Source organism: Haliotis rufescens, unplaced genomic scaffold (genome assembly GCF_023055435.1).
Source record: "Haliotis rufescens isolate VD_foot unplaced genomic scaffold, xgHalRufe1.0.p SCAF_12, whole genome shotgun sequence".
Lineage (NCBI taxonomy): Eukaryota > Metazoa > Mollusca > Gastropoda > Lepetellida > Haliotidae > Haliotis > Haliotis rufescens.
Window position 1 is genome coordinate 5,961,736 of NW_025963802.1, and position 24,256 is coordinate 5,985,991.

Genomic DNA, 24,256 nt, shown 5'->3' on the forward strand with positions numbered 1-24,256 from the left:
TAAACAAAAGCCTCTTGAATAAGATACTGCCTTGTTTACTGTAGATCTGACAGATAATGAGTTTCATAATAAACACCCATTAACTTAAACACGGCACCATGGCTAAGTAGTTATCTGTCAAAAACATCCCATGTCATATTCTTTTTATCAGAGGTTTCATTCATAGACACATTCACAATCTTCATGTCAGAAATATCACAGCTTTCATAATTGCAAAAAACAGCAGTTTCATGATTTAACAGTTACCAACCATTTTTGAAACACAGGTGTACAAAAAACATAAACTCTTCAGTCCAGGTGAAAAGGTAATTAGCAGCTCGAGGAATGATTGACAGGTGACAGGTGTTCTCTCTCACCTGCAATCAAGAGTCAGACTCGTCAGTCGACACAGGCACCAGTCTAAAGAACCCTTCTCACATCTCGACAAGTACCAAAGGAATTCCTGTGGCATGCTACATAACGGTCCAGCTAATTGTCGCTGACTGAGAACCTAAGGGTGATACTGCTCACCTGCAAAAGCTAAGGCCGTAAAAATGAGAAGAATGTTTGTTGTCATTCAGGAAATTTTAAATATGGAACTGGAATGTTATTGTTTGTTTGTTTGTTAATTGTTTAACCCTGCACCCGTCAATATTCCAGCTATATGACAGCTGTCTGTAAATAATCAAGTCTGGACTGGACAATCCTGTGATTGATATCAAAGGCATCGATCTACACAATTGGGATACGATGACATGCATCAACCAAGTCAGGGAGCCTGACCAAACGATCCCGTTGGTCGCCACTCGTGACAAGCATCAGTGCCTTTTATGGCAAGCATTGGTTGCTGAAGACCTGACCCGTGAAGATTCCGAGGTAGAATAGGTCTTCAGCAACCCATGCTTGCCGTTAAAGGTGACTATGCCCTTGTCGTAAAAGGCAACTAACGGGATCGGGTGGTCAGGCTCGCTGACTTAGTTGATGATTGTCATCGATCCCAATTGCATGGATCGATGCTCATGATATCAATCACTGGATTGTCTGGTCCAGACTTGATTATTTACAGACTGCCGTCATATAGCTGGAATATTGCTGAGTGCAGCGTTAAACAACAAACTAAAACTATAAAAAAAAAAGCTGAAGACCTGTTCTGATCCAGATCTTCATGGCTCTGTGGTGTTATGCAATTCAGATAGTGGAAGATACATAGCAGTTTACTGTGGTTTTACAGCTTATGTAAGACTTAAATTACTTTCATGCATGGCTGTTTTGCTGATGGAGTGGCTGAAAATTAAGAACTTTTTTGCGCTAAAAATGATAAAATACCCCCAAATAGACCCCACTTTTCACATTCACATTCCATCAGCTGAATTTCATTCAAATTGAAAGGAATAAACACAAAATTTGAAATGATCATTTTGACTTGATAAATGAAACATGCATCAAAAACATCAACCGTTTTTTACCACACTTCATGATGAGAAAATCACATGGTTCATCATCATTGTGTGGGTCACCTGAGAACACAACGCCCCCTACTGGGAATACAGGAACTAGAAAATGAACATTAGCAACAGACTTTGAGACGGGGTGAGCTAAATTGAAAACACAACTTGTGGAAACAGATGGCGCTGCTTTACCTGTGCCACTGGCGGCTTGCATAGAGGATTGTCTTAAAGATGTATTATACCGAAACAATGTTCGGTGTTAACAGCCGATGCTAGTTAAAGGGGCTCCTTCAACTCAGTGTGCGGACCTGTAGACTAACACTTACTACCAGAAAAACAGTTACCTTTTTCAAAAATATATATCTACAAAATAAAAAATTAAATCCAAATGGAGACCAGAACACTACTTTCTAGGCCTGAGGCATTCTAGACTTGGTAAATCATATTAGACTTGTGTTTGATTTATTTTATAATTAATTTTCTTGGGGCTGGGAGACAAACTTATATATATACTACTCAAAAGAAGTTAAGGATCACCTGATTCTTTCATATTACTATAGTTAATCTCTCATGTCATGACAGATTTACCTTACCATTATGAAAGAATCGGGTGATCCTAAACTTCTTTTGAGTAGTATATAAGTTGACCACCTGCATGGTGTAGTGGATAGAGCGTCTGCCCTGAGACTTGAGAGTCGGTGGTTCCATCCCCGGCAGTGACGCACCAAAAGATGATAAAAGAAGGTACTTGTTGTCACCCTGTCTAGCGCTCGGCATTAAGGGGATAAAACATGGACTGGTCAGCTCAGCATAATGTGTCCAAGTGGGTCGCCCGTGTTAAACTGCGACATGGTATCTCAGTTGGTTCAAAACTATAAAAGTAGCATCAGTTCACACTAGGACAAGCAGACATACACACAAATGAAAGGGACATCAAATCACATTTAACCTCACCTCAACAACACCCCATTGTGCTTGCAATGTACCACCATATACTGACTGGCCGGCACTAGTTTTTAATATGGTATGCCTCAATGACTACGAGTTTCACTATATCTGTTAGACAATACATAACAAATAGAACTTGTCTGTTCTTGTCAAATAAAATGTTTATTTAATCCCATCGCCAGACAAATGTGACATCTTGATTTGTGGCCGTACTTAAGGAAAATATTATCTGATCGAGTTCCTGATTGAGATAAACATACCATTCGAGAAAGTAATCTCAACAGTATTATTATCAAAGTATTGATCATATCACAAGTGTTCATTTCACTGTAATAGTCGTAAATTAATATAATGTTTTTTTCATCCCAAACATATCTAGTGAATACAGTTCATTTATGTAATAATTAGAATACCATCTCTCAATTTAGTATATTTGTTTAGTGTACTGGAATAAGCATAATGAATTCTCACCATACATATAATATCATGTCAGCCCTTCAGTGAATAGAGTTGTGCTACACCATGACTTTGGAATATATATATTTTTCAATTATCTTTTACTAAAAGCCCAGAACAGAATCAAACAAGTATTTGTCACAGAGTGACGAAATATCCCCCGCCATATACACCATAGTACCAAATATGAAGACAATCCAGCGATTAGTTCTTGAGATATTGTGGCAACACCGTTTTCTAACTCCAAAAGCAGATTTGCCTGCTGTGACCTTGAAAATGGGGTCAAGGTCACCAAATCTGACAGGTGTATGTGGTGTCTGTATATACACTATAGTTCCAAATATGAAGACAATCCAGAGATTAGTTCTTGAGATATCGCGGCAACACCGTTTTCTAACTCCAAAAGCAGATTTGCCTTCTGTGACCTTGAAAATGGGGTCAAGGTCACCAAAACCGACTGGTGTCTGCGGTGTCTGTATATACACCATAGTTCCAAATATGAAGACAATCGAGAGGTTTAGTTCTTGAGATATCGCGGCAACACCGTTTTCCAACTCTAAAAGCAGATTTGCCTGCTGTGACCTTGAAAATGGGATCAAGGTCACCAAAACCGACTGGTGTCTGCGGAGTCTGTATATACACTATAGTTCCAAATATGAAGACAATCCAGTGTTTAGTTCTTGAGATATCGCGGCAACACCGTTTTCCAACTCCAAAAGCAGATTTGCCAGCTGTGACCTTGAAAATGGGGTCAAGGTCACCAAAACCGACTGGTGTCTGCGGTGTCTGTATATACACCATAGTTCCAAATATGAAGACAATCCAGTGTTTAGTTCTTGAGATATCGCGGCAACACCGTTTTCCAACTCCAAAAGCAGATTTGTCTGCTGTGACCTTGAAAATGGGATCAAGGTCACCAAAACCGACTGGTGTCTGCGGAGTCTGTATATACACCATAGTTCCAAATATGAAGACAATCCAGTGTTTAGTTCTTGAGATATCGCGGCAACACCGTTTTCCAACTCTAAAAGCAGATTTGTCTGCTGTGACCTTGAAAATGGGATCAAGGTCACCAAAACCGACTGGTGTCTGCGGAGTCTGTATATACACCATAGTTCCAAATATGAAGACAATCCAGTGTTTAGTTCTTGAGATATTGCGGCAACAAACAGGTGGGACGTACGGACGGACGGACGTACGGACGGACGTACGGACGGTCGTGAATACTATATCCCCCGCTTGGCGCTTTCGCGCGGCGGGGGATAACTAAAGCACATCTAGTTTCCTTAATTCCACAGCAGAGGAAAGGTTCTATTGAAAATTGAATGAATGAATGAATGAATGAATGAATATTGTTTCACGCCACATCAGCAATTTTCCATCTATTTGTGGCAAGGTTGAATAGAGATGAACAAGAAATATGACATGACCTTAAAACACGATTAGAAATATTGAAGACCCCATGAATCCATATCTAAAGACATGGAACTCTATCCCCATATTATCCTTTTCTTACTTTATAAACTGTTACACAAACAATTTGTTGCACAACAACTGCCATGACCAGCATTATTGATGTTCCAGGGTCAGCCTGCCCAGGGTCATCGACAGGTCAGTCAGTGTTTACAAGAGTGGACAGCTGGTAACACTACACCCTCACACTCACTGGACTGGGAAGTGACATTTGTTTTGCTGGCTGACCTATAGGTGATTGGATATTTCCTGCAACACTATGTTTATTGCTCTCCCAAGTGGTAGAACGAAACCTTAGTGGTGACAAACACACTGATTTAACTCGCCCATTCTATTTTCAGATGCTCCTTGTTTTCTGATGTTTTTAAGACACATATGACAATACAGTGTCAATAGACACTATTCTGTACTTGAGATTAATATTCCATATACAAAGCATTACATGATTTTTAAATCTCTAATCCAAACAATAAATATTTTTTTATACCTTAATGCATACAAGACATTGTGGTTGTTGAAAGAAGTGTTTTTTAACTATTAAAATTTTGGTCTGGTATGTGCTTTTTTCTCTCGTTGATTTACGGAAATAAAAGAGAGTTTTCACAATGTATACACATTTTAAAGGAACCTGAAGGTCATATATTACTCTTGATATGATAGTTGATCAAAAATATTAATTGTCTCCCTTAGCCATACAGGATCTGCATATTACAGGTTCGAACCCATGTACCTCTGTGGCAGTAAATATAGAATTTGATTTTTTCATATTGGCTGATTTTATGGAATAACTTAAACAGTAAACAGGTAAACGAATATTCATAAAGAATATGAGTGAGTGAGTATGGTTTTACGCCGCTTTTAGCAATATTCCAGCAATATCACGGCGGGGGACACCAGAAATGGGCTTCACACATTGTACCCATGTCGGGAATCGAACCCGGGTCATAAAGAATATGAGAAAATCCTAAAAGTAAACAGGTGTGCAACAAGCAAGTCATACATCATGTTCGTCACCAAACATAGAAAATCTGAAAACTCATTGTATATTAAAAAAAATATTTAATGTGAAATTTTATACAGCTTTTCAAACTGACTAGAGGCCAGACACGTGACCATGAAACTGACACCCCTAAGCGTATGAAGGACACAATACAATTTTCACAAGACTGTATTCTTGAAATGATGGGACTACTTCCACATTCCTCAGGAAAGCCCTGAGAATTCCATAGCACAAATAAATACAAAGCATTGTTTCTGACCCTTTAATCTTGGACTTTTAGCACACACTGGGAAAGGTCAGAGTGCAAAGAAATGCACATCTGAATGATCCGTGTCTAGACTGACAGTGACAGTCTCCAGCAATCCATGAATATACCTCAGTATCTATTTGACACATCAATATCATCACAAAGATGATTGGCCAAATGATCAATGATGACTAACACTAGTAATTGCCACAGGTTCACTAACAACTTCAGCAATCTGTCCCATCCCGCTGATCATGCCGCCCATTTCGACATCTTGTCCTTGATGTTTGTTTGTTTGTTGTTTAACGCTGCACACAGCAATATTTTAACTATATGATGGCAGTCTGTAAATATTTGAGTCTAGACCAGACAGTCCAGTGATTGATATCATGAGCATCGATCCCCGCAATTGGGATCAATGACATGCATCAACCAAGTCAGCGAGTCTGACCACCCGATCACGTAAGTCACCTTTTACGGCAAGCATGGGTTGCTGACGACCTATTCTACCCCGGATCTTCACGGGATTGTCCTTGATGTAAATCTATCACAACGTATGCCACTGTGACTGACACATCGGGTAGTTTGAAACATACCTTTCGCATCTAATGATGATATTATTTTATTTTATTTCTTGTAACTAAAAGTACAAACTCATGTCATCTCTCCGTTTGAGGAACTATTTTTTCCCCGTGACAAAGCCAGCTATTGAAATTCTGTATGCATCCTTTGAGGTAGAAAAAAAGTGACCTAAAAAATTATCACTATCAATTTGTTTGAGTTCACTGGAGTAGGAGCCTTCATTGAGGGGAGGCTAACCTTTGTACAAACATTGTTGCATGAATGTAAATTCTGAAATAATTTCTTTTTTCAAAAGGCAGTACTTTTAGTTTTGATTAAAAAAAATGCTTCATATTCATCGAAATAGAAAGTGGAATTTGTCACATATAATTTGTTATGTTGTAAAAGTTGTCTATATACGTGTCACACGTGAAAGACGTACATCGGTTTAACATGTTGTAAGGATGGACTATTGCAAAGATCCAGTACTGGTGAGCTCCCCCAATTTCAATCATATCAAATATTATACAAATAATTACTCTTGACGAGGTCAATATGCAAAAACAAAGACCCAAGAACCTGACCCCTGTGGTGGTCTGACAGAACCGAGGCTGCAGTCTGAGGGTCTGAGGGTCCTTGTTTACACATATTTACTTTGTCAAAAGTAATCAGTCAGTTTGTTATACCAAAATTCACTTTAAAGTATAGTGAAGTCTTTAAACGATCCTCTGTTTCATTTCAGTAACTTAACTGCGAACTGTGACATAATGTTCGTACCAGAAGCCATCTTGTTTTAGTGTATAGCAGACGAGTCAATATTCATCACATGACAGGTCAATACTGATCATGTGACGAGGTCAGTGTCTTCACATGATTTCAGGTTCTACATTGAAATGTATCATTTTGTCACATGACAACCAATGGAATGGCAAGATTCTTAATAGAGGTATGACAATCATATATATTGAAGTTTAATATGTCATGGGTATATAAGTATAAACATGACAATGCTATACTGAACCCATTTGGTTTTATATATATATACAATGTATATATATATGACATATTCACCCCAATCGTTTTGGTTGATGCTCATGATGTCAATCACTGGATTGTCAGGTCCAGACGTGATTATTTACAGACAGCTGTCATATCACTGGAATTTTGTTGTGGGTGGCATTAAACAACAAACAAACAAAAATATGACAGCAAACAGGTCAGCAACAGACATCATGCTTCAGCTTCAACATGCCAGTTGAAGATATTAAAAACATCAAAAGCTACCTGATTTCTTTCCACTCATTCTTATTCTAAATCCCCTGTCTCCGACAGACATGAATAAGGAATGAACAAGTCTGTCAGGGCATCATAATGGTGAAATAATCTGTTTTCTGTATCAGACAAATTCTCCACCACAACGTCCTGTGGTAGAGATCACAGAGACCACACTCAACATGGCCGACATTCCATCACCTCCCCCTATACCACTCCACTTGAGGAGAGATTGAAGATCCTTTGGCCAGACCTATATTATTTCCTTGTTTCACACATCAAACATCATGGTCATTAGGTTGGGTAAATATACAAACATAAAAAGACATGTCCATTTTTTTGTTCTTGAAGAGTGTGTGCGCAGTGTCTATGAAGCCGGTCTCATCAGTATCAAAGTTTTATTTTAGTCGCAGGAAATAAACATTGTTAGATATACAAAAAAATAGCGCTTTTGAGATTTGATTTTTTCCCCAAGTGAATCAATTTCTTTCAAAATATTGCCTGAGGCTTTCCCACATTTTTTGCTGAAATTGAAAGTTGAACAGTGAAACATTATTTGTCAAGAAACTCTACCTTCTGGGTGATGTGCTGTTGTGAATGTCTATCTACTATCAAGACATTGCTGGTGGGTCTGACTGCTCATCATGTTTCAGTGATCGGGGAAAGTCGACTTCTGTACATGGGGACTCTTTAACAGAGTTTCACTGAATTGTCGTTGATATCAACGTAAACGTTATAACTGTCACTCTCAGTAGAGTCGGGTGAGTGAGTGAGCATGGTTTTACGGTGCTTTTAGCAATATTCCAGCAATATCCCGGTGGGAGACACAGAAAATCACACATTGTACCCATGTGGGGAATCAAACCTGGGTCACCAGGACGAGCAAACGCTTTAACCACTAGGCTACCCCACCGCCACCAGCAGAATAGGAAAATCATTTCTTTTTTAATCATCATGGTTGTAATTAAGATAATTGAAATATGATATTGATTCTTGTACAAAAAATAAAATGGAAGTACCTTCCACAAACTGAGGTACAGTTTTAATTGTGTGACATACTAAACAGACTCTAGAGCATATACTTTTCATAAAACAATCATGTGAGCATTCCATAAAACTGGGGGCCTCTTTTACTAAATTAATTTTATTAAACATCACACAACTTTATTTTAGGGACTGTTTTTGTGGTTGCGTTGTAATTACATCAACTGAATTTTTATCTTGTGTGAACTGAAGCATGACATCCACATAAATGAAAGTGAATACACTGTATTCACACGTACAGTTGGATACAGCCTTGGTCAGGACAAACAGTAGAGGGAATGACAAACTATTGTCATAAATATATTATGAACCTGAGGCGGTATTGCAGCCAATTCAGTTCTCAGCTCAGTATGAGGGTATAGTAGATGCTTAATGTACTTACTGAACTAGGCACATAATGAAAGTTTACAAAACGGCATGTATTTCAATTCAAGGGCAAAGTGAAGATAGAAAAAGGTCATTCGGCATGTTTAGTGCACAAACAGTTCAGTTTGCCTCGTGGGATTAGTTGAAATTTGAGTTTGCACTTATCCAACACTAGATAGCTATACCATGTTTACTGAAGTATTACATACACTTAAGGATTGACTGTGTATTTTTTTCGGTTCATTGAGGTATAAATCGAAAAACGGATGTGCAAACTGTATGAACCTGCTTCACAGATTCTTACAAAAGTTTGCACATCGGTTTTTCGATTCATACCTCAATGAACCGAAAAAAATACACAGTCAATGCTTATAATTAAATTCGACAACGTAAAACATGTTTTATCATAATAGTTTAATCAAAAACAGTTGTATATATCAGAACAGACAAAAATGATGAGATTGATAAACATTCCAGGTGTAGGAATACATACTGTGGCGTGACATGAATCAGGTAATTGTTTAATTTATGCACATAACTTGACACGCCTACACAGTCAATAGCCAATCAATGGAGAGTAGGATCAAAACAATGTTCATTGGACCTGTCAATGAAGGCAAGAGGAGAAAAGAACTGCAACAGTCAGACTGTAACGAACCGGAAGAAATATGTCTGGGAGAAGGCGTCTGTTTTAAATAACATGGTCAGTTACCGCCAGATTCAAACATTACTTCCCTGATTACGGTATAACACAGTTGGAAAAATGCTAGTTAGAAATGAAACCCAAAGACATGAACGTTGAACTGAGGCGAGCGGGAGAAAACCAGGCGAGCGAGCCTGCACGTTTGCGGATTCATTCATTTTCGGCCTTCGGTTTCAAAGGGTAGTTTGAAAGTCGCTAAATGACCTGCGCATGACAATACACGTGAGCAGAAAGGGAATTCCCTCGACTGTAATTTTGGGATTCCCCGACATTGCACAGTAATAAAAGTAGTGCACCTCGGTAGGTGTGGCTTAATTTTTTACATTCTTTGGGAAATGAATGCAATAACATGTGACCAATGCAGCTAATCAGAAAGCATGTATTTCAGTGAACACAACAAAAATTTTATTATAGACACATATACTGAAGTATTACTAAAGACATAAACAATGAGAGGGAGTTGTTACTCGTACAATAAAACACTGCAGGGAGAAAAAAACATGAGGGAAAGATAAAAAACGATCATAAATTGTTTATTTCTTACATGAGATATCAACATTATGTACAGCCTCTTTAAGGAAGCTTTAAAAATGGCTACCTTAATTTTAATAATGATGACTCCCTGAATAGAATCCAACCTCGGCAATGTTGGGCAAGTCCATTTTATAAACAGGTGGGTTAAGTTGGGTATTCCGCATATTCTTACAATCCTCACATCAACTATCTCTACCTTTTCCCGAATATCGATTGTCATTTTAATATGCGATCGTTCAGCCACGGCGTTTATCTGCGTAGCCTAGCTACATCTATGGGGAATAACTTACCAGACAGTACCCTATCTAAAATAACGTCATCCAATATATGACATCATCAAGTTGCGAGCATATATTCAAATCTCCAGAAATGACATCATGAGAGAACAATGTTTTATCATGAAATAAAACTGCTTCGTTGTTCATTGCTCTTTGTGATTAATCACGTAGCTATGGTTAGTCACGTGATATATTGTTTAATGACAAAAAATATCTAGAACTCTTTGGTTACTTTTTGACTATGCACCCATTCCTTCTGACCTGTATTGTTTTGAAAAAAGATAAAACTTAAGTCAACATCAATCTATGCATGACCAGATCGTGTTATACGTGTATCCAAATACATTTTACCAGGGCTACGGTCGAACTATTCCCAACTGGACATTTTGTAACCAACTCTTGAGAACTACAGCAGATACCTGGACAGACGGGTAATAGCAGGGTGGGTACCTGGGTCGTAAATTTAAACCCGTCCCAGCCCTAGCACATGGGTAGCAAATCTAGACTCGTCCCAGCCCTGATATACACATACACAGGGATACTGAAGTATTTCACCCATACACGGGGATACTGAAGTATTTCACACATACACAGGGATATTGAAGTATTTCACACATACACAGGGATACTGAAGTATTTCACACATACACAGGGATACTGAAGTATTTCACACATACACAGGGGAACGGGGATTCTGAAGTATTTCACACATACACAGGGATACTGAAGTATTTCACACATACACAGGGATACTGAAGTATTTCACACATACACAGGGATACTGAAGTATTTCATACACATACACAGGGGAACGGGGATACTGAAGTATTTCACCCATACGTGGGGATACTGAAGTATTTCACACATACACGGGGATACTGAAGTATTTCACACGTACACAGGGATACTGAAGTATTCCACACATACACGGGGATACTGAAGTATTTCACACATACACAGAGATACTGAAGTATTTCACACATACACAGGGATACTGAAGTATTTCACACATACACGGGGATACTGAAGTATTTCACACATACACGGGGATACTGAAGTATTTCACACATACACAGGGATACTGAAGTATTTCACACATACACAGGGATACTGAAGTATTTCACACATACACAGGGATACTGAAGTATTTCACACATACACGAGGATACTGAAGTATTTCACACATACACAGGGATATACTGAAGTATTTCACACATACACAGGGATACTGAAGTATTTCACACATACACAGGGATACTGAAGTATTTCACACATACACAGGGATACTGAAGTATTTCACACATACACGAGGATACTGAAGTATTTCACACATACACAGGGATACTGAAGTATTTCACACATACACGGGGATACTGAAGTATTTCACACATACACAGGGATACTGAAGTATTTCACACATACACAGGGATACTGAAGTATTTCACACATACACAGGGATATACTGAAGTATTTCACACATACACAGGGATACTGAAGTATTTCACACATACACAGGGATACTGAAGTATTTCACACATACACAGGGATACTGAAGTATTTCACACATACACGAGGATACTGAAGTATTTCACACATACACAGGGATACTGAAGTATTTCACACATACACGGGGATACTGAAGTATTTCACACATACACAGGGATACTGAAGTATTTCACACATACACAGGGATACTGAAGTATTTCACACATACACAGGGATATACTGAAGTATTTCACACATACACAGGGATACTGAAGTATTTCACACATACACAGGGATACTGAAGTATTTCACACATACACAGGGATACTGAAGTATTTCATACACATACACAGGGAAACGGGGATACTGAAGTATTTCACCCATACACGGGGATACTGAAGTATTTCACACATACACGGGGATACTGAAGTATTTCACACATACACAGGGATACTGAAGTATTTCACACATACACGGGGATACTGAAGTATTTCACACATACACAGGGATACTGAAGTATTTCACACATACATGGGGATACTGAAGTATTTCACACATACACAGGGATACTGAAGTATTTCACACATACACAGGGATAAAAATGTACGACATGAGTAATAACTGTCATCCATCTGTGATCCAGTGTTATTTCAACATGATCTAGATAATAAGTAGTTGTAGTTTACATAGTTGGCAGTTTGACATTGCTAACAAACTACATACTTCGCCTTAAGCATGTGCACGTTCTTTTTACATGTTTTTCAAGATTACTTTTGAGAAAGAATATTAATCACTAGCCTCGTACAATATGTACCATCACAAGCTATTTAAAGAAAATGATTTTTGATTGAGCTCACTTGGCACCAGGAACTTATTTTAACTGAAATATAAAACTCAAGGATCCTGGCACAACCAGGGGCTACAACTCTGCACAGTACATAGTGGCATTTGTGCCCCCATGTATTCCTATGAAATATTAAGTAGTATATATGTCAATAAGTATTTTGCTTTTGAAAATATATATGGTGGCATTTGACAATGAAAGCGTATTGTATCATGTATTCAATGATATTCCACATTTCTACCAAAGTCTGCATCACAATTCTTGTAAAAGTAATCTGGATATAAACAGACAAGGAATCAACCCAAGAAATCCAACACAATATCAGATTTCGGCTTTCAACATGTTAAAATCTAAAAAAAGAAATCCTTTTGAAGAATCAGACCTGTTCACCCAGTGAAAAAACTTTCACTTTAATAATTCCTCACTTCAAACACTTCCCCACAATCAATAGACCTCAGCCTGGTTTAATACAGATAATCCTCAAATAAACATTTTCCCTTTGCTGCATGGACAGACCACTAAAACATGTTTGTGCAACAGCTAAAAACATAATCTCCTTAACAATGACAGGTGACTTTAACTTGCATCCCTGTCCTACCCCAATACACTCAGGCATGTCAGGCCAGTGTAGTGTCATTCTGTTCTAGATCTCTGTAACGGGTAATGGTAACTTGTATCTCTGTCCTACACCAATACATTCCGACATGTCAGGCTAGTGTAGTGTCATCCTGTTCTAGATCTCTGTAACGGGTGCTGGCAACTTGTATCCCTGTCCTTACCAATACAGTCAGGCATGTTAGGCCAGTGTAGTGTCATCCTGTTCTAGATCTCTGTAACGGGTACTGGCAACTTGTATCCCTGTCCTACACCAATACACTCAGGCATGTCAGGCCAGTGTAGTGTCATCCTGTTCTAGATCTCTGTAACGGGTACTGGCAACTTGTATCTCTGTCCTAACCAATACATTCCGACATGTCAGGCCAGTGTAGTGTCATCCTGTTCTAGATCTCTGTAACGGGTACTGGCAACTTGTATCTCTGTCCTCCACCAATACATTCAGGCATGTCAGGCCAGTGTAGTGTCATTCTGTTCTAGATCTCTGTAACAGGTACTGGCAACTTGTATCTCTGTCCTACACCAATACATTCCGACATGTCAGGCCAGTGTAGTGTCACCCTGTCCTAGATCTCTATAACGGGTAATGGCAACTTGTATCTCTGTCCTACACCAATACATTCCGACATTTCAGGCCAGTGTAGTGTCATTCTGTTCTAGATCTCTGTAACGGTTACTGGCAACTTGTATCTCTGTCCTACACCAATACATTCCGACATGTCAGGCCAGTGTAGTGTCATCCTGTTCTAGATCTCTGTAACGGGTACTGGCAACTTGTATCTCTGTCCTCCACCAATACATTCAGGCATGTCAGGCCAGTGTAGTGTCATTCTGTTCTAGATCTCTGTAACAGGTACTGGCAACTTGTATCTCTGTCCTACACCAATACATTCCGACATGTCAGGCCAGTGTAGTGTCATCCTGTTCTAGATCTCTGTAACGGGTACTGGCAACTTGTATCTCTGTCCTACACCAATACATTCCGACATGTCAGGCCAGTGTAGTGTCATCCTGTTCTAGATCTCTGTAACGGGTACTGGCAACTTGTATCTCTGTCCTCCACCAATACATTCAGGCATGTCAGGCCAGTGTAGTGTCATTCTGTTCTAGATCTCTGTAACAGGTACTGGCAACTTGTATCTCTGTCCTACACCAATACATTCCGACATGTCAGGCCAGTGTAGTGTCATCCTGTTCTAGATCTCTGTAACAGGTACTGGCAACTTGTATCTCTGTCCTCCACCAATACATTCAGGCATGTCAGGCCAGTGTAGTGTCATTCTGTTCTAGATCTCTGTAACGGTTACTGGCAACTTGTATCTCTGTCCTACACCAATACATTCCGACATGTCAGGCCAGTGTAGTGTCATCCTGTTCTAGATCTCTTTAACGGGTACTGGCAACTTGTATCTCTGTCCTCCACCAATACATTCAGGCATGTCAGGCCAGTGTAGTGTCATTCTGTTCTAGATCTCTGTAACAGGTACTGGCAACTTGTATCTCTGTCCTAGATCTCTATAACGGGTACTGGCAACTTGTATCTCTGTCCTACACCAATACATTCAGACATGTCAGGCTAGTGTAGTGTCATTCTGTTCTAGATCTCTGTAATGGTTACTGGCAACTTGTATCTCTGTCCTACACCAATACATTCCGACATGTCAGGCCAGTGTAGTGTCATCCTGTTCTAGATCTCTGTAACGGGTACTGGCAACTTGTATCTCTGTCCTAACCAATACATTCCGACATTTCAGGCCAGTGTAGTGTCATTCTGTTCTAGATCTCTGTAACGGTTACTGGCAACTTGTATCTCTGTCCTACACCAATACATTCCGACATGTCAGGCCAGTGTAGTGTCATCCTGTTCTAGATCTCTTTAACGGGTACTGGCAACTTGTATCTCTGTCCTAACCAATACAGTCAGGCATGTCAGGCCAGTGTAGTGTCATTCTGTTCTAGATCTCTGTAACAGGTACTGGCAACTTGTATCTCTGTCCTAGATCTCTATAACGGGTAATGGCAACTTGTATCTCTGTCCTACACCAATACATTCAGGCATGTCAGGCCAGTGTAGTGTCATTCTGTTCTAGATCTCTGTAACAGGTACTGGCAACTTGTATCTCTGTCCTACACCAATACATTCCGACATGTCAGGCCAGTGTAGTGTCACCCTGTCCTAGATCTCTATAACGGGTACTGGCAACTTGTATCTCTGTCCTACCCAATACAGTCAAGCATGTCAAGCCAGTGTAGTGTCATCCTGATATACTTTGGACACATACTGTAATATGTTTAACACCTACCTTGGACCCATACTGTAATACGTTTAACACCTACCTTGGACACATACTGTAGGAATATTTCCCCCACCGTATTCCTCCATGTTGCAGGCAGGTTCTGCAAACAAACAGACAAGTGTCAAACAAACAGACAAGTGTCAAACATTTTCCATCACAAATCCTCTGAATATACATGACAAAACATTGAACAATAACATGTTGCTAATACCGGTCTGTTTTGTCTATTCTTCTTTTGTTTTACTTTATTTATTTAATCTATTTTTTTATTTACGGTACTTGTTATTTTCTGGGGCTGGGGTAGGGTGGCAATGACATGGTCTAGCACAAAATGACAGACTGCTGAAAACAAAACCATAACTGAAGCCACATTTTTGTTGTTTTACCACTTACAGAGACACACATTCAAGTTTGTATGGCTCAATATCTATTTCCTGTATTTTGCATGTATTTGTTTGGGATGGTTGTTTCACTAAGAACAATAACACTGTTCAAAGCAGGATATTCAGTATTTTACAGTAAAATGTATGTCTTTACTTCTGATAACAGCAGATAGAGGCTACATACAATATGTTTTATCAAATAGTTAAAAACTTAACAGTTACTATAATCTTGTATATATATATGAATATACCTTTAGGAGAAAACAAGAAGACCTTTTAGATTTTCACTAGTCACGTTTTTTTCAGTCGCTGAATGAGACGGCATCATACCTGGGTCACATTTGGTGATTTGAATATCAATGTGACTTTCTGTATCATTACATGACACTCCTTCACCTTAACACCTCGTTAAAGAGGTACAGTGATCCCTAGCTACCTTCGGGGGCCAAATAATTGATGAGCCTTATAGATGATCAGCGGTTTAACCGAGGTCGAGTCGTAGGTGGTATATGACCAACAAAACAGTATACATCCTCTGCCTACCTAACACGATCTATGCAAAAAAAGATTCATCCAGTATTTATATGCGCTTTCAAAAAAACACATCATATCCCTTCAGCGAATTCAGGTGAATAAACAGGTATAACAAACTTGGTCAATAAAAGTATAAAAATTTGATACAAAACATCACATGATGATATGCCATTTAAAATGTATTTCCTGCTCTCCAAGGCATTGTTTTATTTGCAGAGATTAAGATTACATGTGTATTTTCTCGTAACCTAAGTCGGAAATAGCAATCAGCTGTGCACACGTTTCCTCCCAATCTACCGGTGATTCAGTCAAAAAGTACCCAGTGATACAACTTCAAAGAGTTTTGATGCAATGGTTGGAAGAAATTATATCTTAAATTATTATTTCATCAGGAAAAATATATTCCAATATTATGTTATTTTAGCTGCAGCTTCCACTACATATATATACTTAAAATTTAAAGAAAAAGCACTTTGGTACAGGTGGTATGCAGGATATTTTTTTACGTATGGAACAACTTGACCTGTCACCACAGGGACTTCCCTTACTACATGTATTTCGATTGCGAATACGTTAGCAAGTCATGGTACAGCATTTATGATATGTGTATCTATTCTCTTGCAACTAAAGTTTGTTTCAAGGCGTCAATAGCGTCAATGGTTGCTGTAAATTACGATGTGTTATGCGATCTAGCAATCACTTCGCATATGATTTCGCTGAAATTATTGTAAACATTATAATAATGATTGAATGAAACTTTGAATATATTTAATAAAACATATTGCAAACAATAGTCCAGATAAACAATGAACATTTTTTTATAACCAGATATTTTAATAATAGGATTAAATTGCCTACTTCAGTTTGGATTTGTTGACTGGTATTTCTAATGTTACGTGATCGCGGTGATCAGTTGATAATGTTTCTGAGATGGGGGAAAACATCGTGTCATTGGAAAACTTGAGTTTATTAAAAATGTTAGTAAATTTTGGGAGCCATGCTTTACTGTGCACAATAACCGAGTTAGCGCTATATTGAGGAGCGCAATAGCGAGGGAACACAGTAACGGTATTAGACAACAGTCTGATTGTCCTTCATGGTTACTTGGTTTACAAAGTCCATGAATCATAAAATGCAAAACAATGTTTTCTTGAAGTGGTCACAAAATCGTTTATAGTACAATAATAAAAAAATACTTGCCAATTTTACAACCTCCTTTATGACAGACATGTTATCTTATATAACATTTATGTCACAGCCTCATAAACTGGCTTCTGCTCATGACACTGTCACTTTTAATTAGTGAAATGAACTGACAGACTGGGATATAAAAATGACCACCCACACAATTCTAATCCCTTAATGCGAAACTCGGGTCAGCCGATCTGTGAACAGAATAATACAAGTAAAACACTTGTACCAAGTGGCCTTGTTGATACAATGTTCAGAGAAGGTGATTGAATCCAAGGGCATGTTGACGTAAATCATAAAACTTGACATAGTGGATGAGGAAAGTTTTGTTCAAATGACATGATTCAAGCAGTGAAATAGTTCATGATGGATAATATTTTGAGTCATCAAGTGTTTACTCTCATGTAAACATTTTCATTGAGTGTTCAGTTTTTGTTTGGCTATTCAATATATTTTTAATCCCTTAGAACCAATGTACTTTTATTTAACCAATATATTTTTGAAATAATCTTTTTTAAATTGTGTTGTTATCTTAATGTATGCAAATAATGAATTTCACACCCGGCGATGTTCGGTGGTCATTTTGCATGTCCTTCCTTCAACAGGAACTGACATGACGTACATCTACATGACGTACACTTCTACATGACGTACACTTCTACATGACGTACACTTCTACATGGTCCTGATCACAACAGTGATACATGTGTAGGATACAGTAAGCGAGAGGTTGCACATTTGTGCACTATCTGATGTCTGTGTTTTTCAGTAAAAAAGGTTTGTGCCGAAATCTTGTTTATCAGGATGATATTCAACAGACTTTCTAAAACAAATATTAACTGATATTGGGTATGAATGGGCAAGACTGTGACTTTTATAAGATATAAGCTTCAGTAGTCAGTTAAGAGTGAATGAGTGTGTCCTTGTCACAAACCAGTGGTTGATAGCATGAGCTATGACCCATGCCATTGACACTGGACATAAAACTAGCTGGTTCACACATGACTGACCATTCACATGTTAGTCGTCTCTTGAGACAAGCATGGGCTACTGAATAGGCTATCATTAAGTCGTAATGAATTTTCTTTTCTTCAAATTGCGTTTTGATACATTACTGAAAGGAGCCCAGGAAATCTCTTCATTTTCCCTAACAGCAACTGAGGAAACATAGACTTGCCAATTATTGTAAACCTTTTGGATAATTTTGTTTCAGGGTTTGTATGATCTTGTTTGGTTGTTTGTTTGTTGTTTAACGCCACACTCAGCAATATTCCAGCTATATGATGGTGGTCTGTAAAAAATCGAGTCTGGACCAGAGAATCCAGTAATTGACATCATGAGCATCGATCTATGCAATTGGGATACGATGACATGTATCATCCAAGTCAGCAAGCCTGACCCCTCGATGCCGTTTGTCTCCTGATTCAACAAAGGGATGTATAAGAGACATTGGGCACTAGGAACCTTCACTGAAGCAGAATCCTTTCACTGCGACACAATGAAGATGGATTAGGACTTACATAAAAAAATATGTAATAAACTAACATCAGCAGGGCTCGAGATAAGCTGCGTATTTGTGTAAAATGCATAAAAAATATACTGAAATATGCAGACAAATCAAATCCTCACGTATCAAATACACAAGAACTATAAACGTTAATAATACTAATGTGTATATTACAACGATTGCGTATATAGCATCTGTTAGATAAAATGATTGTGTATCACCCGATCGCAAAATTCACTTACCAACAATTACATTTGGAAAAGCTTGTGTGACAAACATGGTAATGGATGCCATGTGAAAAGCACCTCGTGCCTAGTTAATGTACATGTTGTATCTTAAACACTCCCTGATTGGTGATAAAAAAATAGCGCTTTTCTTACAATGTTGGGTTTTGCAAACAAAAAAGGCTTCCCGGGTAGGGAGCTGAAAGCAGACGCAGACAGGTATACTACTACTGATATGGTTTTAAATTACTTACAAGGATTCTTACAAAACAGGTTTTCAAGTTAAAATACCCGAATGTCAAGAAACAGGTGGGTATTAAAAATTTGAATACCCTCCAAATTTGTGGATACCCAATCAAAATCAACCCCTGGGTAAAATACCCAAATAACCAAATGCCTATCTAATGCTCTGATCAGTCCCTAAACATCTTGTTTATCAACAAGGTGAAGGTCACAAGAGCTGTAATACCTACTATCTAGGCTACAGATTGTACAAGGGGTTGTGAGAACAATTGTGTTGGTAAACACAAGCCGTGACATACATTGCCCCCAGCATGCTGCGACGGTCTTACCCAGACTTACAACCTGTAAGCCATGGTTACACACATATGGTCACCGATAATGCAGATTACAGGTTGTAAATAGCTGAGCCTTGGGCGACCTTAATCTCCTAATAATCACTGCGGCCTCTGGTCAGTTGAAAAGAAAACAGAATGACCACACCTACTGACCTCTGGTTCATACCTATCAGTTTCTGGAGATTAGTCAAGAAAAGAAAATATTTACATATTCTTAAGATTGTATTCAAGATGTGGGCACTTAATGTGGCCTGACGATTGTATTCAAGATGTAGGCATTGAATGTGGCCTGAAGATTGTATTCAAGATGTAGGCATTGAATGTGGCCTGAAGATTGTATTCAAGATGTAGGCACTGAATGTGGCCTGAAGATTGTATTCAAGATGTAGGCATTGAATGTGGCCTGAAGATTGTATTCAAGATGTAGGCATGGAATGTTGCCTGACAATTGTATTCAAGATGTAGGCCTTGAATGTGGCCTGAAGATTGTATTCAAGATGTAGGCATTGAATATGGCCTGACAATTGTATTCAAGATGTAGGCATTGAATGTGGCCTGAAGATTGTATTCAAGATGTAGGCATGGAATGTTGCCTGACAATTGTATTCAAGATGTAGGCCTTGAATGTGGCCTGACAATTGTATTCAAGATGTAGGCATTGAATGTGGCCTGATGATTGTATTCAAGATGTAGGCACTTAATGTGGCCTGACGATTGTATTCAAGATGTAGGCATTGAATGTGACCTGACGATTGTATTCAAGATGTAGGCATTGAATGTGACCTGAAGATTGTATTCAAGATGTAGGCATTGAATGTGGCCTGAAGATTGTATTCAAGATGTAGGCATTGAATGTGGCCTGAAGATTATATTTAAGATGTAGGCATTGAATATGAGATTGTATTCATCAGATGTATTCACCACCCTGCTGATCAATACAACACCTTGACCTTGCCTACTACCAGGGTATGCTTAATGGACGTATCCCCATAAAGTCTCACTCAGTTTTTTATCTGATTAGATACGCGTAAGAAATATTTCCCATGAACTTCATGTTCGAGTTCAAATATGAAAACATTACCAATCCTTATTTGGTACTGAACTTATTACTTTTAATGACACATTCTATTACAGATACAATCTAACAGCATTAATCAGGTTGAATTTCATTATTTGGCGGAGAAATACATTACACACACAAAACTTGCCATGTTATTAAGCTTGAATTTCATTAGAATCCATTTAACTTTGCCTACGCACTGATTCTACTTTTAAATAAATGTAATCTGAACCACATCTATTTTTCAGGTAATGGGTAACCTTACCTACATGACCCACGCAACAAGTCAGACACAAAACATTTCTGTAAGGAAAACACCCCTGGATTGTCGCAGCTGTCAACAGACTGCAACGTCACACATGGATACCTGACAGAGGGAAACACTCTCACATTTGACATTTCCTGGTCTGACACACTGACATATATTCTGCCATTTGAAACACTGACTTACATTAACAATTACAATTTATTTATGGTTCTGCCATGAAATGTAATTGCAACATCAATGAGTCACCCCATAATGAGTATTGCTGAAATATGATGGTTGCCGTGGTGATGTGGACTGCTGAGGGGCAAGGATAATAGGTGACTTCACTGTTACACTTTGTTTTTCCTTGTGGTCAAGTCCTGTTTTTTTCTTATACATAGAGTCTAGGGTGACTCAGAAATAGACCCACTCCAATTGATTGGCTATTCAAAGTGAGGCTTGTCCCATAAATCCCTGTTCCTAGTTTGTTAAGACAATCAAAATACCAAATCTGTATCATGATTAAATACAGGCGTTGCCTCACCAAGAATAAAGGTTCAGTGAATTTAAAACTTCAAAGCAAACGGTATTAGGGCGTTACATTTTAGACCAAATATAACCCACAATTATCCAATCAACATGCTTCCAAAGTTCAAGGTCAAAAAGAAAATTCAATTTGGCTCCGACACTAAAAAGGTTTCGCAGTGCAAAAAGAGACTCTGGAATCTGACAGGGATTTCCAGAAGGACAGCAACAGCTTAGCGCCGGATTTTCTTGAAAGTTATACAGATTAATGCTTTTGTTTAAATTCTGTGTTATGGGCAGTTATTAAGATTAACAGCCTGTCCCTTGGACTAACAGCCTTCAAACTGACCAGTAATGGTGGTATCTTAACAATCCAAGTCCAATACTCAACAACACAGATAAAACGTCTTAAGTCAGGTGGTAGCATCCCCATTGAAATAATCCAGATGAACAGATTTACAGATTAACACATAATAAACTTATGTGTGGGTAGTAGGGCTGGGATTAGTCCATATTTACTACCCGGGTACCCCCTATAACCCGATGCTACCCGGGTACCTGCAGTAGCTCTGGGTACAAACTGTCTGATTGAGAAACGTTTTACTGGAGCCTGGCAAGAACTACTTCGACAGTAACATATATCGTCGGCCACATTTATCGCCATTACTCGTGGGGGGTGTAGCATCACACAGACATTGTAAATACTCAGATGATGGCTTGTTTTTTAAGAGAAAGTTGTCTTTTATAAGTTTATGAGATGTTTTACAGTTGTTTACGTGATTAGAGAGAAACCTATGAATGTTTCTTGAGTGTCCGAAAACCCATAACACAGGGATACACGTTTAGAACGATCTGTTCATGCATACACTAAAGTTGACTGAAGCTTTAATCTTGAATAAAACATATAAAAGTCAGAAGGAATATGTGCACAGTCAGAAAGAAATGTGAACATTAGTGACCTGTAGTGTAGCCGTGGCGTCATAGTGAATTTATGTCATTAAATACTATATCACGTGACTAACCACGGGTCCTACTCAGTACCCACCTGACCCGAGTACCCGAGTTACTTTGATTGTACGATCAAGATTGTATGAACTTTCATTACCTGAGCTTACAAGACCAAACAAACTTTTACTAGGCTCGGGCTTTGACCAAGTAGTGAAAGACACAGACTGTTTGCTTATATAGCCACACTTATAACAGATACATGAACATGTTGAATGCTGCTTTGAACAGTATTCTAGTAACATGTCTATCAAAGCATGTCAGCTTGATGTGGGAGGGAAGCCCGAAGTGATGCAGGTCTTGAACATTTACAAGTTATACAACTTTGATTTACCGTATTCGACGTAATAAGCGCCCAGGGCGCTCTCAAAATAAGAAATAGGGGGCTCTTATTAGAATATTATTTTGGTGAAAAAAAACAGAGTTGAAAGATAAATTTCGTTGTTTATGCTGTCAGCCTGAAATGTTTATGTACGACAGATATATTTTTCAAAATTAAATGCCAATAATTAAGGGTGCATATAGCACACAAGTGCGTATTATACGCGAATAAATAAGTCTTGTGTACATTGATCAATCGGAAGGGGTGCTAATTGGGATTGTTCACTAGCCAATATGTTAGCAAATGTCGCCGTGGGCGCTTATTAGAGCGGAGCGCTTATTACGTCGAATACGGTAATTTAATTGTGGTACCATAGACGACCGGGCCATCCGTGCCCCCAACAAATGAGAACTGAATAAGCCTTATGGAAAACATGCTTTGTAGGGCTGGGACGAGTACAGATTTACTACCCGGGTACCCACCCACCTATTACCTGACCCTACCCGGGTACCCACTGTAGGTCTCAGGAGATGTTTTAAAATGTCTGATTGGGAACATTTTTAGCTTAGCCCTGGCAAAACGTATTAAGATACATGTATTAAACAATCTGGTTACTCATACACTGAAGTTGAATTAAGCTATATCTTTTTTCAACCATATGAAAAATCAGAAGGAATGGGTGCATGGTCAGAAAGAAATGCGAACATTAGTGACTTGTAGTGTAACCATAGAGTTCTAGATAATTTTTGTCTTTAAACAATATATATATCATGTGACTAACCACGGGTCCGGATAGTCCTGTGGGTACCCGGGTCCTACTCAGTACCCACCCACCCGACCTGGGTAACCAAGTTACCCGTCCCAGCCCTAGTGCTTTACAAAGTTGCTCAGCCCTTAAGTCAAACTTTATGTTTTCAATTGTTGCCGGATCCACTAATGCTCTATTTCACTGAGAATGGTATAACACAGTAAAGACATATCAACAAATAAGTGACTTTATTTTTTTTTTGTTAATATCATATCCATTGACTTGAAGCATTATTTTGGAACCCTGTGAGAATCCAAGGATACAACTGGCCCATTGCTAATATGACCCATGAAGATTCCAGGGTAGAATAGGTCTTCAGCAA

The 24,256-nt window shown here is 38.6% G+C and overlaps 1 protein-coding gene across 4 annotated transcripts in view; it reads right to left on the reverse strand.

Moving 5' to 3' along the window:
• Positions 1-24,256, reverse strand: part of LOC124141252 (pleckstrin homology domain-containing family A member 1-like) — an 87,866-nt gene that overhangs the window by 58,592 nt on the left and 5,018 nt on the right. For all 4 annotated transcript variants that reach the window (XR_007220102.1, XR_007220104.1, XR_007220103.1 and 1 more), the window contains exon 3: positions 15,591-15,650. Coding sequence is in view for 1 of the 4 variants with exons in the window: in XM_046509215.2 (XP_046365171.1) it covers positions 15,591-15,650 (60 nt within the window). In the remaining 3 variants the exon portion in view is untranslated. The remainder of the gene's footprint in view (positions 1-15,590; positions 15,651-24,256) is intronic.